This window comes from Metarhizium acridum (genome assembly GCF_019434415.1).
Source record: "Metarhizium acridum strain ARSEF 324 chromosome Unknown scaffold_29, whole genome shotgun sequence".
NCBI lineage: Eukaryota > Fungi > Ascomycota > Sordariomycetes > Hypocreales > Clavicipitaceae > Metarhizium > Metarhizium acridum.
In genome coordinates, this window is record NW_027094017.1 from 1,792,124 (window position 1) to 1,815,127 (window position 23,004).

Below are 23,004 nucleotides of genomic sequence, written 5' to 3' on the forward strand. Positions count from 1 at the left end.
GTAGGGACCTTCTGCCCAGCCGCGAGGGCACGTCCCGAGGAGCACGCGGTAATGTACCCAGGCAAGCACGGAGTAAAGAGGCACTTGGTTCAGAGTGGTTATGAGATGGAGTGTCGGATGAGTGTTGTACGACACAGGCGTTGCGTACAGATGAGACTTGATGGCGCTCAAGTGTCTGATCCAAGCTCAAATGTTGTGTTTGTCCGACTCTGACCAGCAGAACGGGAAGGAGCCAATGGCGCATCAGTCAGTCGGTGTGTGGCCAATACCTTTGGCCCCGGTTGTCGCCCACGATCTCTCGCGGCCTCGACCTTTCAACCACTCCAACATGGCCATGAGATGATTGATGGATTTAGCTTTTTTGTCTCTTGACGTTCCCTCTCCGCAGATGCCAGCCAAATGGTCACTTCTCACACTACAATGCTCCGTACTCCGTGCGTACATACATATTAGACGTTCCGCATTACTTGCCCTCACGGGGTCTTGCCCGGGCCACAAATCCACGAGTCCACAAGTCCACAAGTCCACGACACACACCACACACACACACACACACACACACACACACACCTGACACTTGACGCCCACACGCCCACACGTCCACTGGGCCAGCAGGGGCTGGCGCTTAGTCGCGCACAGAGAAGGCCGATCGATCAGTTCGTATTTGGCTGTCGGTGGTCTCTGGTCGCCGACAGATTCCGTCTCCACGCCGTGGCTTTTCGAGGCTCCCCTACAAGGCAGTTGGACGAGGGGGCATCCTTGTCCGTCTGCCAAATCTACGTTTTTGCGCTTCTGTCATGACCCAAAAGAGCTTTGGCCTGGGCTACAGCGTACCCAGAGTAAACTCCGGTGCTCGGTCAGCCTCTGACAAGTCGGTATGTACAGTTGACCGTCCAGGAGTTTTCAGTAGCATACCTAGGTAGTTGAAGAGTATTGTATGGCTTGGCGAAGTACTCCATGCCGGCGATGATACACGAGCCTGTCCGCCTGTTGATTGATCTGTTGGGACCGTTTTCCAAGCAAGGAAAAACCGGAAAGAAATGTACAGAGAACGACAGATGCACATGAGAGTGCCAGCTGCAAGGCATCACGCCGAATTCCTGTACTACTACAACCTCCATCGAAGAATCGCACGTCTGCCTGGTCCCTATGGAGCCAAGTGTCCCCGCTGACGATGTAAGGAGAGGGAGTACGGAGTACAGCACACTGCAGTCGACTGTTTTGCCCTCGCCGGGAATGCAACCAAGATACGCGTGGTGGGAGCACAGCAGACAGCACAACACAGCAAGCATATCAGACGTTTGGGCCAAGGAAACGTTGGCATAGCAAATGCATAGCGACAATCGGGTCGGAGCGGGAATCCGCATCGTGACTGGCGGTACGGATAAACGTCTGGTGGCGGACTGGCGATTGTGGTCGTTGGACGGAAGCCATTGTTGGCTTGCGGCCTTTCGAAGATTCAAGTCGAGAGGTCAAGAGGTCAGCTAGGCCGTTCATTGATAATGTTCAGTACCGCATCCTCAGCCGTAACCCTCCCTTTGCGCCGTGCTGGTGACCAGCAAGAGTCGTAGTCACTGCAGTCATTCCCGTGATGCCTGGTGCCGCCTACAGAGGAATGGAGTCTGGTGCATGTAACACCCCGGCTGATGCTCACATCAGGGTCAGGGTCAGGGTCGATCTGAATTTGCATACAGAGCAAATAACCTATAACCTAGTGCTGTATAGAGTCTGGTGTCTGGTGTCTGGTGTCTGTTCGCCTGCCCGCCTGCCCGCCTGCCCGCCCTGATGGCAGACTCCATATTCTGGAAGTCCAGTCCCTTCAGCCCACGCCTCCACTCGCACACAGTCCAATGTTCCCTCTCTCCTGTCCCTGTTCCTTCGAACATCCCGGCATGCAATCACTCCCACACCTTTTTTTTTCTGATCGATTCCTATCCCTCCTCTCGCTTCGTTCACACTCTTGATGACCGGCTTGTCGAGCGCGGGATCAGGTCAGATCTGAGTTTGTTTGCCTTCTCTGGCCTTCCGGCCTTCCCTTTGCTTTTGCATCTTGCATTGACGACCTGTCGCGCTGCGCCGCCCCGCAAGCTTGTGTCGACTCGGGTAGAGAAGAGTGCGTGAGAAAGGGAGTCCTCGTTGTCGACTGACCAAACAAAAACCCTCTTCCGACCGTTGTGAATGATGCTGGCCTGCCAGTGGATAATCTGATAATCAGCCCTTGGACCTTTGTCGAGTCGAGCTACCGAATAGCCCTCCCTACGGCTCCTCCTTTCCTCTCTTTTCTTGCGTCTCCTTTCTTGGCCAGCCATCTGCTGTTCGGGACGCAGTTAGCTCTGTTGTCTCGCTGCGACGTGACTGTCGCCGCTTCTCTTTGATCAACCCGCCTCGATAATTGGTGCCCGATCCATCACCCGACTGCCCGCACCGCAGTCACATCAACTTGGCTGACATGGTCGACGACTCCGTGTTGGTGGCGGTAGCTGAGGTTGTGTCCTCTCTTGCCGCCGACCCCAAGCCGTCCTCTTCTATATCTGCCAGTATCGGACCCCGAATCACCCTCCCTGGCCCTGAAACCGCCGCCAAACGAGCTCTAGAAATCGAACTCCAGAAACTATCCCTTCGACTGGGACAGCTAGAGAACAGAGCAAGTGCATCGGCCACGGCCGTATTTCCCGAAACGCCAAATGAAGTCAACGACTCCCTCTTTGGTGACGACGCGGGCTCATCGCCCGCGGGCAACCGAGGGGTAATTTCGAACAAGTCGAAATTGGCCCATGCGCATCAAGGTAGCTTGGATTGTCCGAAACTTTTGCCTCGCCAGCTGACCAAGGAAGCCCTGGAAGGACTGCGCGACCATGTGGACGACCAGTCCAAGCTCCTCGATAGCCAACGACAGGAGCTGGCTGGCGTCAACGCCCAACTACTCGAACAAAAAGAGCTGCAAGAACGGGCTCTCGCCATGCTTGAGCAAGAGCGTGTGGCTACTCTTGAACGTGAGCTCTGGAAACACCAAAAGGCCAATGAGGCTTTCCAAAAGGCCCTGCGAGAAATTGGTGAAATCGTCACCGCCGTCGCTCGTGGTGACTTGACCATGAAGGTCCGCATGAATACAGTCGAAATGGACCCCGAAATTACAACCTTCAAGCGAACCATCAATGCAATGATGGATCAGCTGCAGATCTTCGCCAGCGAAGTATCTCGCGTCGCCCGTGAAGTCGGTACTGAAGGTTTACTCGGAGGTCAGGCCCGTATCGGCGGTGTCGACGGAACATGGAAGGAATTGACAGATAACGGTATATTTTCCGACTTCCTTTTAGACCTATCTACATGTATCTTGTCTGTTCTTTGTCCCTTTGTGGCTAACACAAATTCTCTCTGTTGATTAGTAAACGTTATGGCTCAAAACCTCACCGATCAAGGTACGCCAGGTCATCCTCTTTCTTTTGTTGGGCTGGGCAAGGGGGGATAGTCCCATGTGCTACAGTCAGTGCCGTCGAAAACTAACATGAGGATCATGCAGTGCGTGAAATTGCTTCCGTCACGACAGCCGTCGCACACGGCGACTTGACCAAGAAGATTGAACGACCAGCCAGAGGTGAAATTCTTCAACTGCAGCAAACCATCAACACCATGGTGGACCAGCTGCGAACTTTTGCTTCTGAAGTTACTCGAGTCGCCAGAGATGTCGGAACTGAAGGAATTCTGGGTGGTCAAGCCGATGTTGGAGGGGTGCAGGGCATGTGGAATGATTTGACTGTCAACGTCAATGCCATGGCCAACAATTTGACGACTCAGGTGCGAGACATTATTAAGGTCACCACAGCTGTCGCAAAGGGAGACCTCACCCAGAAGGTGCAGGCCGACTGCAGAGGCGAAATTTTTGAACTCAAGTCTACGATCAACTCGATGGTGGACCAACTCTCTCAATTCGCCAGGGAAGTCACCAAAATTGCGCGAGAAGTCGGTACCGAGGGCCGCCTCGGTGGACAAGCCACTGTACATGATGTTGAAGGAACGTGGAGAGACCTGACGGAGAACGTAAATGGCATGGCCATGAACTTGACAACACAAGTGCGAGAGATTGCAAAAGTCACCACCGCCGTCGCCAAGGGCGACCTGACCAAGAAAATCGGCGTCGAGGTCAAGGGTGAAATTCTGGAACTGAAGAACACTATTAATCAAATGGTAGACCGTCTGGGCACATTTGCCGTGGAAGTAAGCAAGGTGGCGCGAGAAGTCGGCACGGACGGCACGCTAGGTGGCCAGGCACAAGTCGCCAATGTTGAGGGGAAATGGAAAGACCTCACCGAAAACGTTAACACAATGGCTTCAAACCTGACGGTTCAGGTGAGAAGTATATCTGCTGTCACACAGGCTATTGCGAACGGAGACATGAGTCAAACGATTGACGTGCAAGCCAGTGGGGAAATACAAGTATTGAAAGAAACAATCAACAACATGGTCTCACGACTGTCAAGTTTCTGTTACGAGGTGCAACGAGTCGCAAAGGACGTGGGTGTTGATGGGAAAATGGGTGCTCAAGCTGACGTTGCTGGCCTGAACGGACGGTGGAAGGAAATCACCACGGACGTGAACACAATGGCTAGTAACTTGACGACCCAAGTGCGAGCCTTCTCCGATATCACGAATTTAGCGACTGACGGAGACTTTACCAAACTCGTCGATGTCGAGGCGTCTGGCGAAATGGACGAGCTGAAGCGGAAGATCAATCAAATGATTTCAAACCTGCGAGACAGTATCCAGAGAAACACGCAGGCAAGAGAGGCTGCCGAGTTGGCCAACAAGACCAAATCTGAATTCTTGGCAAACATGTCTCATGAAATTCGAACGCCCATGAACGGCATCATCGGCATGACTCAACTGACGCTCGACACCGACTTGACGCAGTACCAACGCGAGATGCTCAATATCGTCAACAACCTTGCCAACAGTCTATTGACGATTATCGATGACATCTTGGATCTTTCCAAGATCGAGGCTAGGAGAATGGTGGTTGAAGAGATCCCGTATACGTTGCGAGGAACTGTTTTCAATGCCCTCAAGACCCTGGCTGTCAAGGCAAATGAGAAGTTTTTGGACCTTACCTACAAGGTGGACAGTTCCGTTCCTGACCATGTCATCGGAGACTCGTTCCGTCTTAGGCAGATTATTCTCAACCTTGTGGGCAACGCCATTAAGTTTACAGAGCATGGCGAAGTCAGTCTCACTATCAAAGAGAGGGCGAATCAGCACGAGGTGGGCGTGGGAGAGTACGCCATCGAGTTTGTCGTTGAAGATACTGGTATTGGCATAGCCAAGGACAAACTCAATCTCATTTTCGATACATTCCAGCAAGCCGATGGCTCCATGACTCGCAAGTTTGGTGGTACAGGTCTCGGCTTATCCATCTCAAAACGTCTGGTTAATCTCATGGGAGGTGACCTGTGGGTGCTCAGTGAGGCCGGCAAGGGCAGCCAATTTCATTTCACGTGCAAAGTCAGACTCGCTGCCGACGATACTGAAGGCACCCTTAAACAGCTTAAACCGTATCGTGGTCACCAGGTTCTGTTTGTCGATAAGGCCCAGTCAGGCTCTGGTGCAGATATCAAGGACATGTTGGAGCAAATTGGGCTGCACCCTGTTGTGGTTGATTCCGAGAAGAGTTCTGCACTCACCAGGCTTAAGGCGGGGGGCGCATTACCATATGATGCCATACTTGTCGACTCTATCGACACAGCGAGAAGACTGAGAGCAGTAGATGACTTCAAGTACCTACCGATCGTTCTCTTGGCACCTGTTGTCCATGTCAGTCTGAAATCATGCCTCGATCTAGGTATCACCTCGTACATGACAACACCATGCACGCTGGTCGATCTCGGCAACGGCATGGTACCCGCGCTCGAGAACAGAGCAACCCCATCATTGGCTGATAATACCAAGTCGTTGGAGATTTTACTCGCCGAGGACAACACTGTGAATCAGCGACTAGCGGTCAAGATTTTGGAGAAATACCATCATGTGGTTACTGTCGTGGGTAATGGGTGGGAGGCTGTCGAAGCTGTCAAGGAGAAGAAGTTTGACGTCATCCTGATGGATGTTCAAATGCCTATCATGGTACGTTGACTAACTACATCCTCTAATTTTTCTTTTCTTGTGCTTTGACTTGTCAATATCTTGAAACAAGCTTTGCTAACACAATGCTCACAGGGGGGATTTGAAGCTACTGGCAAGATCCGAGACTACGAACGTGGTATGGGCACACACAGAACTCCAATCATCGCCTTGACTGCACACGCCATGATGGGTGATCGTGAGAAGTGTATCCAAGCTCAAATGGATGAGTATCTCTCTAAACCACTACAACAAAATCACCTCATCCAAACTATCCTCAAGTGCGCCACGCTAGGAGGGCCATTGTTGGAGAAGAATAGGGAGAGAGAGCTTGCAATTCAGGCCGACGCAAAGTCGAGAAACAGTAAAGCAGGGGAACAAGGGTTGCTTCGTCCGGGACTAGAGAACCGGTCCATGACCTCGCGAGAACCAGTGACAAACAAAGATGGAGAGAGTCCTTCCATCATCTCCGCAGAGGAGGACGACCCCTGGGCTAGGCAGCGACGTGATCTTTCTGACATGCGTAGCATCTCAGGTTAGTTGTGTGTTTTGGTCGCGGTAAAGGTCTTACCACGCTAATTTTGCCAAAAGACTATTGATCTTTGACGTGCGTATGTATTATATCACCATGCCGCCTGGATGACGTTCCTCCGGGCCAGTTCATTATGACTCCTTTGATTGTCTGCATTAGCGCCCTCAATGCGCTTGGTATTATCTCCTCTACATCAGCGCGAAAAGCAACAGAAGCCGCTGCATGATTTTGCCGGGGACTGGAAAGATGAAAAGAATACTCGCTTCATGCTTCTCACGCCATTTTATTATCTGTACTTTACATAGCGGTGTTTCGGGGATGGGGTCCCTCTTACCATTGGTCTGTTTTCATTTTCTTTTTTTCCCTACTTATTTGAAATTTGTTGCAATCGTCTCGAATCGGGTTTAGTCTTGGAATTGCTCATATGGTCTGCTGAGGGTATACTTGGCTGCCGCGTCGTTTTTGTTTTTTGATGGAAACGCTCACGCTGAAGGGCATCAAGTAAAGAAAAGAGCGGTTCACCTCAAAATCCTCCTTTCTCTTTCTGCGTCACATATTCTTTTTGCTGAGAGATATTGAAGAAGTGGGGGGAGATGGCATAGCGAACCATGAGTTTCGTTTTTTATTGTTTTTTACGTTTTTGATCCTGCGGAGGTGGACTCCGAGTGACTAACCCGATTTTTTTATTTCTCTTTTTTTAATTTTCCATCCGAGAGACGATGAGTTTTCTCTATTATCATATTACATGGCGAGGAGAGGTGTGGGAATCTATACTTAGCGAGTATTGAAAGTAGCGCGTGGAGCGCCTTGTCTTGTTCACATCTTGATCCCAAGAACATGGCGTTTTATTGGAGCAAGCATCATAAAGAGGCCTGTAAGATGACTCTTACAGGTTGTGATTAATCGTGAGTTCTATGTATGTCACCTCTGTGTAGATCGTCAAGGACGCCCCAACGCCGAACATGCAAACCATGCCGCCTTGTCTTTCCCTGTAGCTTCTCGAAACCAAATGCCATGTAGCGCTACTTGCCACTCTCCCCGTCCCCTTGTACCTTGCCCTCTGCACCGCTGGCCTTTTTTTCCAACGCCGCAAGCATGGCATCGAGCTTAGACTCGAGATGAGTCAGATTCGCCTCCAGAGCCGTGGCGGCCTGTTCGCCCCTGCGACAGCGGTCAGTACAGGAGGGGAATATCAGGCTGGGACGAGTTCTGGGGCATACTTTGCTAGGTCGCGGTATGCCTGGTCGGGGTTAGCACTCGGTTCGACGAGCGACTGGAGATACGACGGAAGGCGGGAAGTAGTGGGTTGATACCTGAGCGAGATCTGCGGGTTCGCAGTCGCTCCCCTTGTTGGGAGTCTGTTCCTTTGCTGGGGACATTTGGAAATTTTCTTTGCGGAGTGATGAATGAGAGCGTCATTTATTTTTGAGTCTGCTTTAAAATGCTTCTTGCGTTGACAATGTGTAGATGAGTGGGATTCGAATATGGCGATCTCACGTGACTGTTGAGCGGTGGCTCGGGTGACTATGGGATTAAGGGATGTTGTTCGCAAGGAAGTCGTATGGCGGTTTATGTGGACTATCCAAGATTGTTTTCTTGTTGAACTGGGGAGGTACTCTGTGTGTGTATTCAGACCTGTCTGGAAACTGGTACTTCATGTTGATGCGTAAGTCGACTTGAGGTGTAGGTTAGCTCGTAATCAGTGATAATATCCGAGTTGGAACCGGAACTAGTAGTATCTCGCAACAGCCCATGGGTTCCTCTAATGTGTGCTATGAAAGGGTATATTGAATCCTCGAGCTAGTCGATGAGCTAGTCTGTCGGTCAGGGCCGTCGTGCCAGACCGCAATTGACACACCGAGTCGTCCACATCTCCATGTTGCTGGCCCGCTTCGTGGAATGCGGTCTGACAATGCCTCACTCCGCCGCTGCCCCGGAGTAAACTCCGGACATGCATATTCAGGGTTCAGTAAACTTGAGACCTTCGAATACGTGTCGCTTCCTCGAGCAAGACAGAACAATGTCTGCGCCACGCTGGTAAGACATGGCCTGCTCTGATCTACTTGTAATCTCCGTCCCGAAGCCATCCGTCCTTCCTGCGTAGGAATTTACAACGGCTCCACAGCTTGTCCTTATACGACTGGTAACTTTTCGATGCGTCGACGTTGTTCGCGTACGCCAGCCTACCCTGCACCGGCGCCAACAAATAAACAACATGCACCACCGTATTCAGCTAGCTGTCCATACATGCATGCATCAAGCACGGCGTCCCGGCCTCCAATGCGGCGGGCGAACACTCCTTACCGAGTATTGACTCGTTAAGTGACGGGCTGCATGTAAGTTGGACGATAGTCACGCTGAACGTGACTAGGTAATTGGCGGTGCTTTGTCGGTCGGCGCGCCCGCGGCCACCTGAAAATGCTCAGAATACTACCGTAACAACACATTCATTCCCCAATGCCTAATCCCCCAGGTTTCAGGGGTTTCAGGCGGAAGAAAATTCTATTGTATGTGCGTATACTCGGTACTCCGTACATGCGTATTGCAGGCCATGCACTCTCATGCGGGCAGATCCAGTAGCCGCAAAAAGAAACCAAAATCAGGCCATTCTCCCTCCTCGGGAACCAACCAGAATCCAGCCCCATGCAATGTCGACGTACGGAGACGGAGTAAGTGCGTATAGGTGTGATAGAATAGGATAAGGAGTACATGGGCTTTGGGGCCCGACAAAGCGGCAGTTCAACGCCAAGAACCCCCCAGGAACAGAAGTATTCGAATAGTATTGCAATTGTCATGTTTCCGAGTTGAAGGTACCGCGCCAGTCACCAGGGCATCCGTCTCTAACGCAACACCCCTGGCCCCCGTCCCCCCGGCCCACGGGTCTAGAATCCTCGTTGTTGCCGGGATTGCATGGCCAGCGTGTTGTACAATATAGTGGCCCCGACAACCATGCTTCGCCTGGATCCGTACGGAGTTCCGTACCTTGGGCTGGGAATGAGTCCTTGGAGTCTGGCTCTGGGCGAGCCTCGAAAACCTGGGAGGGCCAACCTAACTGAATATTTGGCAGTCGAATAATAGGACACACTGAAAAGGCGTGTTCAATGTGACAGGGAAAGCTGCTGCCAAGTCTTGAATATGGATTCCTCGCGGGCCGGCAAGAAAATCGAAGTTGCCTTGTGATGAATCGAGATGCGCAAGAATACAGCCAGTGACGGCAGCAGCGACGAGAACTCAGTGGAAGGCACAAAAAAAGGAGGAATGCTAGATACCTTACCTTACTTTTACGCTCGGATAAAGCAGCCACACTGTTACCGCTTGTCACTGCATGCCCGCCAGACAACCATCCATCACTTGCTGGCCTGTGTTGGCCTGCCGCAGTTGCTCAGAAGCTCGCCTCTTGGAACCGCAAGACGTTGTATTTGTGCGCGTTTGTCAACTACAGCTCTGTATCAGATTGGAGATTGGAGACGACCCAAGCCATAGAGAACTGGCAAAAGTGAGCTGACCCGACGGTGATGTTTTGGGTCACCGTTTCCTCCTTTGTGGCTACTGCGAACTAGTGCGGTCTCGTTGAGATCTCCGTTTCGTGCGAGCATCTGGGCTTAGATGATGGGATCGAGATCGCAGGTGTATGTACATCCAAATATCTCTGATTGTTGGACTATCACAATCCCATTCACATCCCCATGGTGAGAATGTGGTAGTTATGACAAGGGGAGAAACCAACCCCTGGCCACAGGGCCAGAACATCCATCATCATCCCGTCAACCGGAGCCATGCTGGATGAGGGCTGCGTTCTGTCTGGCACGCGGGCTTTAAGCGCGGTTCGGACGGAGTGCTGCTCCGGTTCACTGAGACATAGTCGGTACTCCGTAGTGGCGATGTCCCCGAAGCTCTGTAAGTTCTGTCGTAACGCTCTTAGCAGGCTCGGGATGCTACTCCGTACTTTATGGAAATTTCACAGTCGCGGGTGCTTGTTTCATCATGACAAAACGGAATACGCGCTGCGCGGCTACCATCGATATGACTTTCCAGGAATCTCCGTCATCACGTTTGCTGCTGCCATCCCTGATGCTGAGACGTTTTCTTTTGAAATACCACTGTGTGGACAGCAAGGGAAGGGAATACGAACAAGCGCAACTTAATTGTCATGGGGTCTCCGGATCCATAGATGAATAAACACCATGTGATTATCGCGAGGGATGTTGATGAAGATGAATGGTTGTAGCCACCGACGATAAGGCACACGAATGCCATCGCCCGTCTACTCCGTCATGGCTCTGGATGAGGAACCAAACACCCCCTCCCTTACGCTAACCCTTTGGTCCGTTTCTCGCGTAGCTTTGTCTGTCAACGGAGTCGCAGGTTGCTGATTCCTGATCGATTCACTATTCTCATCATGGGGAAGCTGTCAGCGCCATGGCATTTTGTGCCTGTTGGTGTTCCATGGTTCCATGGCGGCGTGGGGGCCCCTTAGTGATGCCAGACTCCCACACGGTGGCTGCGCAAGGGGGGGTTAGCATCCAGGCATGGGATGTCTATTTGGCATGGCACTGTTTTTGCGATCGTCAATAAAAACATCGATTCTCGCGGATGTCGTCCTTGCGCCGATTCGCTGAATTGGGTTAATTCACGCCCGGGCGTATGGAAACGAATGTGTCTTGACAAGCCATGTTTGTTGCGTTGACTTCATTGGATCTCATGGCGCAGGGGTACCGACGAGAGTCAGGCCAGAGACTGCGGATGAATATTTGGCCGTTGCCGAACCAATCCGAAGTCGCGGCTTTGTGCTTTTGTGGGACGCGGGATCGAGATTTCTTCCAATTGCAGAACCACCACGCCAACGGCACCATTTGCGCACGACGTGCAGCAGGTACTCCGTAACTGCTCCGTAAATTGAACCGTTCTCCAGACGGAATCCAGTGCTCAGATGACGGTCACTGTAGTACCTCATCCTCGGTTCTCTGGCCAAATGGATCGGCTTGCTTCAGTGGCGTTTGAACACTACTAGCCTTTGGCCGCTGCTAGTCACACAACCACAACCCGTCGTCACTCACTTGGGACCGTACAGCACATTGCCTCTCGACTATGGCGTTAGTCCCAAGCTCTTTCCCGCGCACCGAGTACTCTCCTGAGCTGAAAAGATGCGCGCTCTCCTGCTCGTACGGAGCACAGTCATACTCTATCTTTACCCACCTCAACATCGCCCAAACACACAATTAGGCACATCGATACGATCGCGATTGCGATTTCCAGGAACATGATCGGAAAGTTGACTGACAATCGCAATTTTTGTGGTTCGCATTACTATAGTTCAGAGTACCGGTGTTTTTGCATCATGCCCGTCTCAACTCAACTTTGCATGAAGCAGCATGGGAACCGCAAGGTTAAGCTTGGGTTGATAATGCTCGCTGGGCACGAGTCTTGCCTGCTTAATTCTCCGAAGAGAATTCCCAGACAAAAGAAAAGCATCGGCTTGTCCCATTGCTCCACAGCAAGCCCGCACCCATGGTTGACAAGTGTTCACTATTCGATGCATCTCAACTCCCCTTCCCCAAACGGACCTGGTTGAGCCGACTAGAACGGAGTGCGGAGTATCCCAGTCTGATTGATATATTGTACGCAGCGTACGGAGTACTTTGCTTGTGTACGTCCACTTTAAAGGGTGAAAGGTATGCCCCCTCAACATCAGGATGGCAGGGATGATGACTTGATTCCTGTCTGCACTGGGCGTACTAGGAGGAAGTTGACGAGTTCTTTTCTTTGCAATAGTACTATCTGTGTGAGCCGCCTGCCCAGGAGGCTTGCAAGGCTTGCAAGGCTTGTGAAGTGGCGTGTTGCAATGTAGGATTGTTGGCCCGGGGAGAACAACATGCAGCGGCATAAATGGCCTTGGTGGTTGCGATGGATGCAAGCCTCAGAGCCCTCGTGCGTCCAGTACTGCATCCCCAACTCTCGAAAGTAGGCGTATAGTGTACTTTGTGCACATAGAGTTACTGTGGTCGCTACTGTGGTGTTTTCTGTGGTGCTGCCGATCACCACCATCGTGGCCTGTCCTGCTCACTGGCGGGTAGAACCATGCCTAGCTTGCTTCGAAATGAGCATCTCGTTTTTTCCCCTGCGAGAGTCTTTGTTTCCGATCCTCGATCAACGAAAGCCGTGGCATTGGCATGAAAGCCCGATGTCTCATGCGTCATCGGCCACTAGTAGAAAAATTGGGGAGGGCTCTAGCTCTTCGAGTAATTCCATCATTACATCATACGCCAACGGTTACCAACGTGTGGGTGATGGTCAGCTGTTGTGACAGGTAACAGCAACGTTGGAGCAGCTCGGTGCCACCGCAAACAGGTCAATGTTAACTATTCAAGTATGCCTCTCCGGACTTTCCGTGCTACCCACAGCCAGAATACTCGATCGAGTCTCGAGGCAGCCGTTGGGTGAATGGCAACCGAGCGCCGAGTACAGAGTACTACACAGCCCTTCGCATCGGCACTATCAAAATGGGATCACGAAACGCACAGGTATTTTTGCGATTGCCATTGCGATTGAGATTGCCGCTTGCCACGAGTTGCAAGGGTCCGTCCAACCCGACTTACAAACACGTTACCTTGTTTCTTGTCTACACCACTGACTCTGCTGCTACTGTAGTCGCAGAGCCCCAGCCCAGCGGCCGGACATGCTTGGCGCCCATCAGATTCTCCAACAAAAATCGCCATGATTTGCAATGGCATAAGTTACATCTTGCGCGCATGGAAGCTATGCTGGCTGCGTCTGCCATTATCCTATTCCCGACTACGGAGCGCAAGACCGGCATCATTCCACCCTCCAGGTGCTGGGCTGGCAGCAGCGGAACGGACTCCAGATAGCTGCATCTGTTCGTGTAACGAGGCACGCAAGCATGAGAGAGAAGTGAGTATGTATGTGAAGGCCGGTTCGTCAAACCATCCATCCATCGCTCAGGAGTTTTGATGGAGAAAAGGATCCATCTAGTTTGCGCCTGCTGAGAATCGCCCAATGGTGTTGTGACGCAAAATGTCTGTCAAAACAAAGTGATGTGGATGCTCCAGCCCACCAAAGTACATCCAATGTACCTTGTATAGCCACACACCCATCAGGGGCTTCCTTCGCCAGCCATCCGTCCTCATCTCGTTTGGTCGTAGACGGAGTACAAGCTAGAGAGAGCATTCGTCCCTCCGTTCCTCTGCTCTCTCCACCGTGACCAGCGAGTGAGTTGCCCTAGACCTTGTCTGCCTTAGTTATCATGGCACCGTCTCCTTTGAACGTTAGAGCTTTGTCGGCTTTGTTGAAGCATTTCTCTCGCGCTTGACTATCATCTCTTCTTGACGGACCTCCTCCCTTCGATTTCAACAACCATTCGTTTGCAATCTCTGCTTGCAATCAGCGCTGTCAGCTCGGAGACTGCGCATATTTCTCTCCTTTCAGGCAGAACTTGGCAAACCCTCGAGACAGTCATGTCCAACAACGGCTACTAGGCCGGAAAAAGACCACCACGACTGACTGAACAAAAGCAACAAGCGGCCGCTGTAAGCTCCATCTATACCTGAGTACCAAAGCATCTCAGCACTTGGCCGTTCTTCGAGTACTGTCGTCATCCACCAACCAGCCAGGCTCCCCGGCTCGTACTGACCCAGCAAAAGCAGTCGATCAGGAGCACACACAGTCGTGCATCTATCCCTCGTCGTCATTGTATGCATCATTGCCCACCTCATCCGCACACTAGCATGCCGGATCTCGTCCAACGTGCTGTGTCTGCGACCTTCATCTAGCCTGCCCATCCTCGACAGAACGTCTTATCCTCGTCCTCTGCCCTTGCAACCTCGCTCGGCTCCTTGCACCGGTGCCATTTCGATATCGTCAATTTCGTCCCTTCCTACGACCTGCTGTTAATATCAGATCACCATTCCACATCGTTGGTCTAGGTGTCAAGCTTAGAGCCTCGTTGGCCTTGAACACTCATCGTGTCGCGTCGACTTTTTTTTTGTCTGTTGACAACTTCGCCCCTCGTCGTCATCAGGCTTTGCTGAACCGAAACAACCAATCTCGACGTAGCGCGCATTCACACCACTTTTACCTATTCAAGGCATTGTAACTAGTGTTTCGTTTCGCCAGAACTGCTCTGGAATATCACGCACGACCTTCTGTGTCGGCACATTCCATCCTAACTTGGCATACCATCGTTCGACATATTTGGTCTTCGACCAACCTGCAACTTGCCCAGCTCATGTTTAGATGATGACCACTTGGCCATATCGAAACCCGAACTTGCATCTTTCATCTCTTGAACAAGATCACATCTTGGATTTGGTCTGAAATCAGGCTGTATGACTCAAGAACTAGAACGAATTTTCGCAGACTTGGGCCTGTCCCAATATCTCAATGCATTTATTGATCAAGGCTTTGACGCTTGGGACACCATCCTTGATATCCAAGAGTCTGACCTGTAAGCGACGACGACACACCACATGGTGGTAAAACCAACCTCGAATGTTAGTCTACTGACATTTGCCAACAGAGATGCCCTGGGTGTAAAATTAGGCCATCGAAGAGTAAGTGCAGGCTAACGTGCCACGCTGATTCCATGGCGAGGTGACTAATGACTTGTGCAACAGAAGTTGCAACGGCGTATCGCAAATGCCAGGGGGATTGCGCCTAGTGTATCGTTGAGCTCATCTGTTAAGCTGGGATCCGATGAATCAAAGCAAGATGAGGTGAAGCGAGATTCGTCCCGACCAGATGGGACTGTCGCCGAGTCCAATGGTGTTACCAAGAGGAAATACCGACGGCATCCCAAGGTGAGTAAAAGATCGAATCTCTGTAGGCGCAGCTTTGTAAGCTGACATTATTATTTAGCCAGATGAAAATTCCCCCGAGCGACCGCCGTCGGCATATGTTTTGTTCTCAAACAGTAGGCCCCCTTCTGGTATCAGATCGTAGCCATGTGGCAAGGGCTGACTATAAAATCTCTCGTAGGAATGAGAGAGAATCTTAAAGACCACAATCTCACATTCACAGAGATTGCTAAGTTGGTAGGAGAAAACTGGCAGAGCCTCCAACCTGCTGAAAAGGACGTTTTTGAGAGCCAGGCCAATGCCGCGAAAGAGAAATATAATCGAGAATTGGCGGAATACAAGAAGACACCGGAATACCGCAAGTATTCGCAATATCTCCATGACTTCAAAGAGAGGCAGGCCAAGCAATATAAAGGTAAGTTGAGTTCTCCCCACCTAGCGGATGTGAGCCAGTGTACTGGCTTATTTCCTTACTTGAGAAGGCAAGATGAGGAAAAGGAACTGACTTCAACAAGGGCAAGATGGTTCGAAGAGAGCCAAGGTTGAGCCTGCCAGGCTTCGTCATGGTAGTACGAGCAGCAGTGCAACACCAAACACCACAAATTCCAGTGCTAGTGGTAGCAACAGCGAGCGGCTTCGGGGTAGTGAACCACCACCAACACGACGAGAATGTGTAGATTCCACAACATCGCTAGCCGAATCGCCTCATTCTTCGGCTGCACCAACGCCAATATCAGCCCAGAATTCGTACGACGATGCTGGACCATCTCCACGGGCACTGCAGTTTGATAACGGGAGCCCAACGGATGCTCATCATCCTTCCTGGCATCAGCCCACGATGCGTGGGAGAGGTCGGGCTGATTCAATGCATCAACACCTGCCATCCCTTTCCGACATGTTAGATTCTAGACAAAAGGCGATTGTTCACCCCGTTGCTGACGGGCTCTCGCACCCTAGTCGAGCAGCAAATAGCTCCACGCGCACGTCTCTTGACAGTGCATCTCTCCTTTCTGGGGGGCGAACTCCTGCTTTGAGGCATGAGTCCTCATCGAATGGCACCAATATATCAGGCAGTTCGATGGGGAGTTTTGGTCGACCACCGGGGGAGGGTTCGTTAACGATTCATGCTTTGCTCTCAGATCGCACCTTGGTTGGATCTTCAGTCCATGAACAACAACCCAATCCAATCCTTAACGGCGCTACTGGTCCCATGAACACGCAGCAGTCTCTCGTTGGCTTTGCCCATGGTCCTAGCGGTTATGGTACATACTTCTCCCGAATCCCCAGAATCGTCAGATATGCCAACTAACTGTGGTCCTTAAGGCTTTCAATCCGACTCATCGCCGTTCCATCACATGAGGGTTGAACAGTCGAGTGAAGGAGACGTGGTCATGACAACCGATGAGACGCTGGCGTCTCAAAGGCAAACTCGCGGAACGAAGGATAACCTCGACGGTATGAATGCTCTATTGCGAGCTGGCGAGATTGTTGGGCGTGGTGTACGGCGGTAATGCCGTGCCCTATTTGCGAATTCTGACCAGACTTTGTTTCGACCATGCCGCTAACGAGCCCTGAAGAGATGGTTTGACACGAAAAGGTTCTTTTTTATGTTTTAGAGGCGAATGACGGAGTGTGTCGTCTTTTCTCAGATGGAGTGCTTGCTTCACAAGTTGGTTTGGAGAACATTGGTGATACCCTCGAATCTTCAACGGCTGCGGCTATGTCATGAATATGAATGACTTAAGGTTCCTTGTTTCCTTTCTATTTTTGTTTTTGAAATGTCATATTTGCAGACTGGTGATTTCCCTGGGCAAATTATGGCCGGCGTTGAGGCGAAAGGCGGCAATTGTGGAACTAATGTCTGTTGACCGAGGATGTATGCGCAGCGAAAGTAGAATCGGGCTTGAACGACGGGAAGCGAAGGCTCTTCTGGACATTTTCGACAGGAATAGGATATATGAACGGGGGACACATAGACCTGAGGCTCAAGACGAATGAAGGATACGACGGAGAAGAGGAAATGCGCAGGATGTGTTGTGGAAGGCACTCAAGTCGTCAAGACCCAAACTGTACATGTCAGCCAGAACAACAAGGTTGGTAAAATTCGACGCACAATGTTTTTGAGACGTTGCAGCGGTTCTAGTATGTTAAGAAAAGTAATGCCGACATAACCATCAAGTTTGGTTCGCGTCTTAAATACCGTGAATGGAGAGTGCTCCCTCGGGTCGTGGAGACAAGCGGTCACATCGCCGACGAGTATGGAATCGAAGAAGCATGGCGGCGCTTGCGCTCAAAACTGGCAAATGACTGACTGGTAAACACCCATGGTGATGGAGGGATGGATTGGGCAATGACAAAGACGAAGCTGCACAAAAAACGCAGAGTGACGTGCAAAAGCAGAAGCAGATTTGAACCCAGAAGCCCGGCCCAAGCGACGCAATGCGTTCCTGAGAATGAAGAAACAATGCCAAGGGTCTTCGAACAATAATGACCCCAGAAAGAGGGGAATGTGGCCAATCACAGGCCAGAATTCCAAGAACCGGAGACTTTACTCCGCATACGTCGTTCTTGCCTTGTCCATGGATTTCAACATGGGATTTTGACAGTTTCCCATGTTTTTCGACACGACATGGGCTGCCGGCGAGGCGTGGGTTTGATTACGTCGCCAGTCCCGCGGCTGGGAGTGGGACGGAAGATGTGGTGTGGTGATGGGAGATTGCGACACGCTCTTACAGTTTGGCCGAAGCATTTGTTACTACGGAGGCGGAGGAGAGGGAGCGTAACAAACCGATTGCGTATCTTCATTTTTTTACCGCTCATGGTGGCCGCTGCCTTTCCGCAACTTGTGGCTTCTGCAACACCCGCCTGGTCACCTTTTCAACATAATCAAATTTTCTAGACCCACTGAAGATTAATTCGTGCTATATTCTTCCATCGTATGCAAAATGAACCTTGTGCTACCCATTGACGTCGAACTTGATCCCACGAACGCCTCTCTGCACTTGTCACCGCACGTTGGTAACCGGTGTCGAGAGTTCAAGATGCAAACTATATCCGCGTAATAATTGCAATATGCATAAGAACCCATGCCTGCTCATCCAATTCATACACATTTCCTCATTAGGTATCGGTGAAATGTACCCAAATACCGTTTTACTCGTCACCCTCGCTTACTTTGGCTGTCCAGTCCTTCCGAATCTTCAGCTCTTCCAGGTTTTCTGATTTATCAATCACAAGGCCTTTTTCGTTTGCCAAGTGCAGTAGGGAGATAAAACAGTACGAAGTTGATATGTCATTCATGGCAGTCTTGGGGTACACTGATTTCAGGCCATTCATAACCTCAGTAAAGTTGAGAATTGGGTCGTCCGCTGAAGGCAGTGGTTTCTCTTCTGCTTCAGAGGAAGCTGTCATAGACGTTCTTTTCTCGGGGGGAGCCTGCAGGGTCGTTAGTATCAAGAAACCCACGTCTTTCCATCTTCCAACAGCTACCCGGAGTGAGCACTCACGTCGATCTGGTCAAAGGCCATGCCTTTCCAGATTTCTTTCATCAGGCGCCGTACATCAACCTTTGTGGCTTTACGCGCGTAATTGACATATTCCGGCCTTATCCTTCTTGTCGAAGTCACGAGAGTATGGCCAAACGCCGCATTTGTGTACGTCTCTCCTCCTAACATGGCAGTGATACCTCCAGCTTCCGTCATGCCTGGATCCCCATCAGGCGATAGGTGCTCACGAGCATCAGCAAACTCAAGATCGTCGTCATCTGCGTCATCGCCTCCTGGGAAAGGCAAGCCATCGTCCTGAAAGAAGTTGGCATCGTAGTCGCCTTCAGGGAGCGCCGTGTCCTCAGGCCCCTTTTGCTTTGCCCAGAAAGCCTCGTCCATTTCAATCTGCTCGTTGTCATCCTTCTGATCTTGACCGTAGCCCATCCGTGGGCCGAACCCGCCCACAATTCGGCGGGTTGATAATCGGGCTTTCGGTTTTAGGAAGAGACTCAAAAGTGATTTGGAATTGAAATGTTTGTCATCAGGAAGTAGATTCCTCGACTTGGACTTCCAGTCCTTCTTTGGCATACTAATCACTGAGTTGCTGGAAGCTGGTGTATGGATTATGTTTGCCATGGTTGATTCAAGCGGTGAAGCAAAATCAATCTCAAACGGCTCCTTCTCTTTGCGTTTTTTGGTCTCGCCGGCTGGCTTGTTAGCGTCCTTGATCTTACGGATCCGCCAATGCTCTGCGCTGCTCCAGTTCTTCTGTAAAGCTTGATCGAAGAATCCAAGGATATCCTCATGCATCTTATCGGCATTTTGAGGCTTGACCATGGACACCATGTATTCGCCGTTGTCGTCGAAGCCGTCCCCGTCCGCACCATCATTGCCCATCTCCGCATCGTATATCCTCATTTGTGGTGCTAGGGCCGCATCACGGGCCCAAGCCTCGCCACCTTCACCGAACGCAACATCACCGCCAATGTCGAAGCTGCCAAGACCTAAGTCGTCATCGTCAAATTCAATGGGAGCGTCGTCGTCAATAAGCATGCCAGAATGATCTCCCGCCGCGTGATTCTTGTCCTGGTCTCTCCAGTCATCCGGGGCCCTCAAGAAAGGGATATCCATAGAGCCTGATGAATCTCCGAGATCAAAGTTCTTGAGAGAAGGGCATACATCCAGCCCATCAAGTTGGCTTATACTGGGCAAAAATTTCTGGCCCAGGGATACAAGGTCAATTTCGACCGTTGGTTCCTCGTCTTCCCCTGCAATTTCTTCCACTGGCCGCTCCTCGAGCTGCGCAGTAATGTCAGCTTCGTCAGCATCTGGGTCTGCGTCTTCCATTTCGTCATTCTTCTCCATGGGGGCAACATCGCCGGAATCGTCACTGCTATCGAAAACAATTCGCCCTTGAGAGTCGATCATTAGATGGTTAAGTAGTAGGCCCTTGGCACCACCCTCATCAAAATCCGCCGATGCCTTTTTGAAGAGAGGGTCGACAGTAAATTCAAGCTCAAACTTCTTCAGCTGTAGCGCACTGAATGAGGGAGCTAACGTAGCCTCTGATGATCTTTGTGTCTGAGTGATGCGCGCATTAGTAACAGGGCAATCTTGACCTTGGCGTTAGTGGGAAGAGGAAGGACCGCATGTTTTACCTTCTTCTTAGACTTCTTCTTAGGGTTGCCGTCTTCATCCAATTCGTCCTCGCTTTCGTCCCCTTCTGCGTCCTCACCATCTCGCCCTTTCTTCTTGCTGCTGCTATCGGCCAGGCCGCTCAGCAGCTTGCCAGTTTCGGTAGCGACACTGTCGACTCGGTTTGTGTAAATCTTGACACACCCATCTAAAGTGCAGCTGGCTTTTTGGAAATTGACACCATCACCTTCCTTCAATAAAGACATGTCGTGGAAGTAGTCGATTAAGGCGAAGTTCCATGAGTTGGTTGCGTTGATTTTGTTATCTGTTGCCATCTTCATCCATTCCTCGAAGTTGGCGAGAATCGGAACTCGCTTGATTGGCGTCACCGACACACCTCCTACCATGACTTCCTCAGTGATTTCGCCTATGCGCCCCCCTCGAGGCGTGCCGAGGGCCGAGCCTGGCGATGCATTTTCAATATCATCCAGCCTTAAGCTGGCTTTGCGGGGCGTCGCCGCAGCCTTGATCTCATTGATCTGTTTTTCGTGTAGGGCTTTTCGTGAATGCATTCGCTGACCTCTCTCATGCGCATCGTCGTTTAAAGGAATTCTAACCAATATATTTGTAAGACAACATGGCTTGCCAACATATGCGCAAGCGCGGAGTAGTATCACCGCGGTTCTGTGATGAGGGGGTATCCGGAGCTTCGCACGACGCGAGACGGAAAGGGCTTACTTTACAGGAGATTTGAAGGGCGAAGCTGACAAGGAATCAGACGTCGGTTTGACGCCTCTGGCGCGTGGGACTTGGGCAACCCGAGGCATTTCCTGGCGTTGTTGTGCAGTGAAATGCAGAGGTATGCTTGATTTTGGCCGGTGTCGCGTCCTGGTTCGTGCAGCTGCAGCCAAAGTAAACAAAATGCCTAATCGGCTGCATGTACACAATGGATGCCCGTTTTCCTGTGTTTTGGCCTGTGGATCCAGGCAGTCATTCGTGGAACGGTTGTGCGAGAGACCCACTGTGGTTGAACGCCTAGCACGTGATGCGACAAGGCACGGGGTCCGTTGGGCCAAGGTTACCCTTAGGTGCCTAGTAGGTACGGAGTATGTAAGTTAACTTACCTAATCTATGGAGGGTTTCAGTGCTGATACGGAGTAGAGAGTGTGTTGTGTGTTGCATGGATTACTGAAGGGACGCGGCAATGGCCCCTTCGCGTTGATATGCAGGTACAGAGAGCTAGGAGACGGGCGTGGTGGTGAATCCTCGCATGAAGCACATAAACCATCACATGCCAAGCAGAGATGGCCTGATATCCAGCGGACTCCGGAGATTGATTGATACACAATATTGATGGAGTACGTAGTACTCCATACAAATGAATACTATCCCTGCCTCAACATATTCCGTAGATACAGCCTAGCGGGGCCATCGTTCGTCTATCCATTTACTAATAAGTTAGTTATTCGGTAAAGTACGAAAGTACCTAGGTAAGTAGCCATGAAGGTCGGGGAGTAGCAGATAGAGGTTGCCTTGAGACACCCGGGTTCATCCGTTGGTTCCGGTTGGGCCAATTCCTCCACGAAGAACATGACAAGAAGAGAGTGTATGATGGTGGATGGCTGGTTTGAGCAATGTATCAGTTTTGTGTGTCCTGTGTGATTGATGCCAGGATTTTCAAGCTTGCGTCGACATGTTCCCCGACAAAGGCTGTCACAAAAATATTGTCGTTTAACGTTGGTTCAAGCACGGTTTACCAAGTTTTGTGGCCTTGATTTAGGCAGACAGTGGACACATTTGGAGAGTCCTTGCCCCATCCTCAGCCCGGGGTTACGTAGTGAACGACGTTTCTTGTCCTTGTTCAGCTCTCTTCTATTACTTGGTGCTGTAGTGGCTTCATTTGTCTGGTGTCGCTTGCTGCGGGTTTCTTGATTGTCCTTGTCCCTCATCCGATGGCGCGGTCGACCATTGACCGTGATTTTGTCTGATGATGTCTCCCTGTGGTCATCTTGTTGCGGAAGGCGAAAGGCGTCGTAACAGTGGCGACAGCTCTGGCTGGCATTGGGGATCAGCTGACAAAAGCGGCGTAGTACAAGAACCGCCGAGACAGCAGGTCGGAGGTCGGAGGAGAAGGAGAAGGGTGGTGGTACGTAGTGGTATTGGTGGTGGTGAGCGAGTGGTGAGAAAGACCCCGACACCTGGAAACTTTATCCAAATGTAGATTGAGTATTGCACATGGTGGCTTGTATGGGCTCGTCGGCTCGGCTGCTCGAGTGGCGAGGTCAAGTGGCCGTCCAATCACGCCACCGGCTGCAATTGAATCCTGGTTGCCTCCCAGACCTTGCAGTCGGGGGCCAATTGCATCCCAACTCCCTGCCTTGAACGGCACCGCTTCTGCATAGAATAGCGCACCGAGTTCCCGGATCTTCTC

The 23,004-nt window shown here is 51.1% G+C and overlaps 6 protein-coding genes across 9 annotated transcripts; 2 read left to right on the forward strand and 4 right to left on the reverse strand.

Moving 5' to 3' along the window:
• Positions 1–224: 224 nt before the first annotated feature.
• On the forward strand, positions 225–9,004 carry NIK1 (histidine kinase osmosensor). 2 transcript variants are annotated; one of them, XM_066118325.1, is made up of 4 exons: positions 225–3,293; positions 3,387–3,419; positions 3,521–6,114; positions 6,208–9,004. In XM_066118325.1, exons 1-4 carry the CDS (start codon positions 2,450–2,452, stop codon positions 6,649–6,651), a joined length of 3,915 nt encoding a protein of 1,304 aa, XP_065976928.1. In that variant the 5' UTR covers positions 225–2,449; the 3' UTR covers positions 6,652–9,004. The 2 variants fall into 2 exon arrangements, with proteins under 2 accessions (XP_065976928.1, XP_065976927.1); XM_066118324.1 differs by having other exon boundaries at positions 3,277–6,114.
• J3458_004636 (uncharacterized protein) lies at positions 7,666–8,062 on the reverse strand (the record flags this gene model as incomplete). The annotated part of the gene is made up of 2 exons (XM_066118326.1): positions 7,666–7,883; positions 7,957–8,062. The coding sequence occupies 2 exons, from the start codon at positions 8,060–8,062 to the stop codon at positions 7,666–7,668; spliced, it is 324 nt and encodes a 107-aa protein (XP_065976929.1).
• A 2,660-nt stretch (positions 9,005–11,664) lies between the features above and the next one.
• J3458_022495 (uncharacterized protein) lies at positions 11,665–12,608 on the reverse strand. Its single transcript, XM_066123051.1, has one exon. It carries the CDS (start codon positions 12,525–12,527, stop codon positions 11,991–11,993), a length of 537 nt encoding a protein of 178 aa, XP_065976930.1. The 5' UTR covers positions 12,528–12,608; the 3' UTR covers positions 11,665–11,990.
• A 1,474-nt stretch (positions 12,609–14,082) lies between these two features.
• J3458_004637 (uncharacterized protein) lies at positions 14,083–14,439 on the reverse strand (the record flags this gene model as incomplete). Its single annotated transcript, XM_066118327.1, has 1 exon — positions 14,083–14,439. The coding sequence occupies one exon, from the start codon at positions 14,437–14,439 to the stop codon at positions 14,083–14,085; it is 357 nt and encodes a 118-aa protein (XP_065976931.1).
• Positions 14,440–14,985: 546 nt separating this feature from the next.
• On the forward strand, positions 14,986–17,841 carry J3458_004638 (uncharacterized protein; the record flags this gene model as incomplete). Of its 2 annotated transcripts, XM_066118328.1 has the most annotated exons (8): positions 14,986–15,104; positions 15,177–15,210; positions 15,274–15,456; positions 15,515–15,569; positions 15,635–15,868; positions 15,969–16,715; positions 16,777–17,546; positions 17,633–17,841. In XM_066118328.1, the coding sequence occupies 7 exons, from the start codon at positions 14,986–14,988 to the stop codon at positions 16,962–16,964; spliced, it is 1,560 nt and encodes a 519-aa protein (XP_065976932.1). In that variant the 3' UTR covers positions 16,965–17,546; positions 17,633–17,841. The 2 variants fall into 2 exon arrangements, with proteins under 2 accessions (XP_065976932.1, XP_065976933.1); XM_066118329.1 differs by having other exon boundaries at positions 15,969–17,546.
• A 256-nt stretch (positions 17,842–18,097) lies between these two features.
• Positions 18,098–22,764, reverse strand: J3458_004639 (uncharacterized protein). 2 transcript variants are annotated; one of them, XM_066118330.1, is made up of 4 exons: positions 21,312–22,764; positions 20,597–21,185; positions 18,960–20,519; positions 18,098–18,888 (listed from the first exon to the last, which is right to left on the reverse strand). In XM_066118330.1, exons 1-4 carry the CDS (start codon positions 21,398–21,400, stop codon positions 18,607–18,609), a joined length of 2,520 nt encoding a protein of 839 aa, XP_065976934.1. In that variant the 5' UTR covers positions 21,401–22,764; the 3' UTR covers positions 18,098–18,606. The 2 variants fall into 2 exon arrangements, with proteins under 2 accessions (XP_065976934.1, XP_065976935.1); XM_066118331.1 differs by having other exon boundaries at positions 20,597–22,764.
• Positions 22,765–23,004: the final 240 nt, after the last annotated feature.

Excerpts from the sequence above, each read along its gene's own strand:
- NIK1 (XM_066118325.1), top strand. The coding sequence starts at position 2,450 with ATGGTCGACGACTCCGTGTTGGTGGCGGTAGCTGAGGTTGTGTCCTCT. Across the intron at positions 3,294-3,386 it reads GAAGGAATTGACAGATAACG|TAAACGTTATGGCTCAAAAC; the intron begins GTATATTTTCCG and ends TCTGTTGATTAG. Across the intron at positions 6,115-6,207 it reads ATGTTCAAATGCCTATCATG|GGGGGATTTGAAGCTACTGG; the intron begins GTACGTTGACTA and ends CAATGCTCACAG.
- J3458_022495 (XM_066123051.1), bottom strand. The coding sequence starts at position 12,527 with ATGCCGCTGCATGTTGTTCTCCCCGGGCCAACAATCCTACATTGCAAC.
- J3458_004639 (XM_066118330.1), bottom strand. The coding sequence starts at position 21,400 with ATGCCTCGGGTTGCCCAAGTCCCACGCGCCAGAGGCGTCAAACCGACG. Across the intron at positions 21,186-21,311 it reads CCCTTCAAATCTCCTGTAAA|AATTCCTTTAAACGACGATG; the intron begins GTAAGCCCTTTC and ends TATATTGGTTAG. Across the intron at positions 20,520-20,596 it reads AGAAGAAGTCTAAGAAGAAG|ACACAAAGATCATCAGAGGC; the intron begins GTAAAACATGCG and ends CGCATCACTCAG.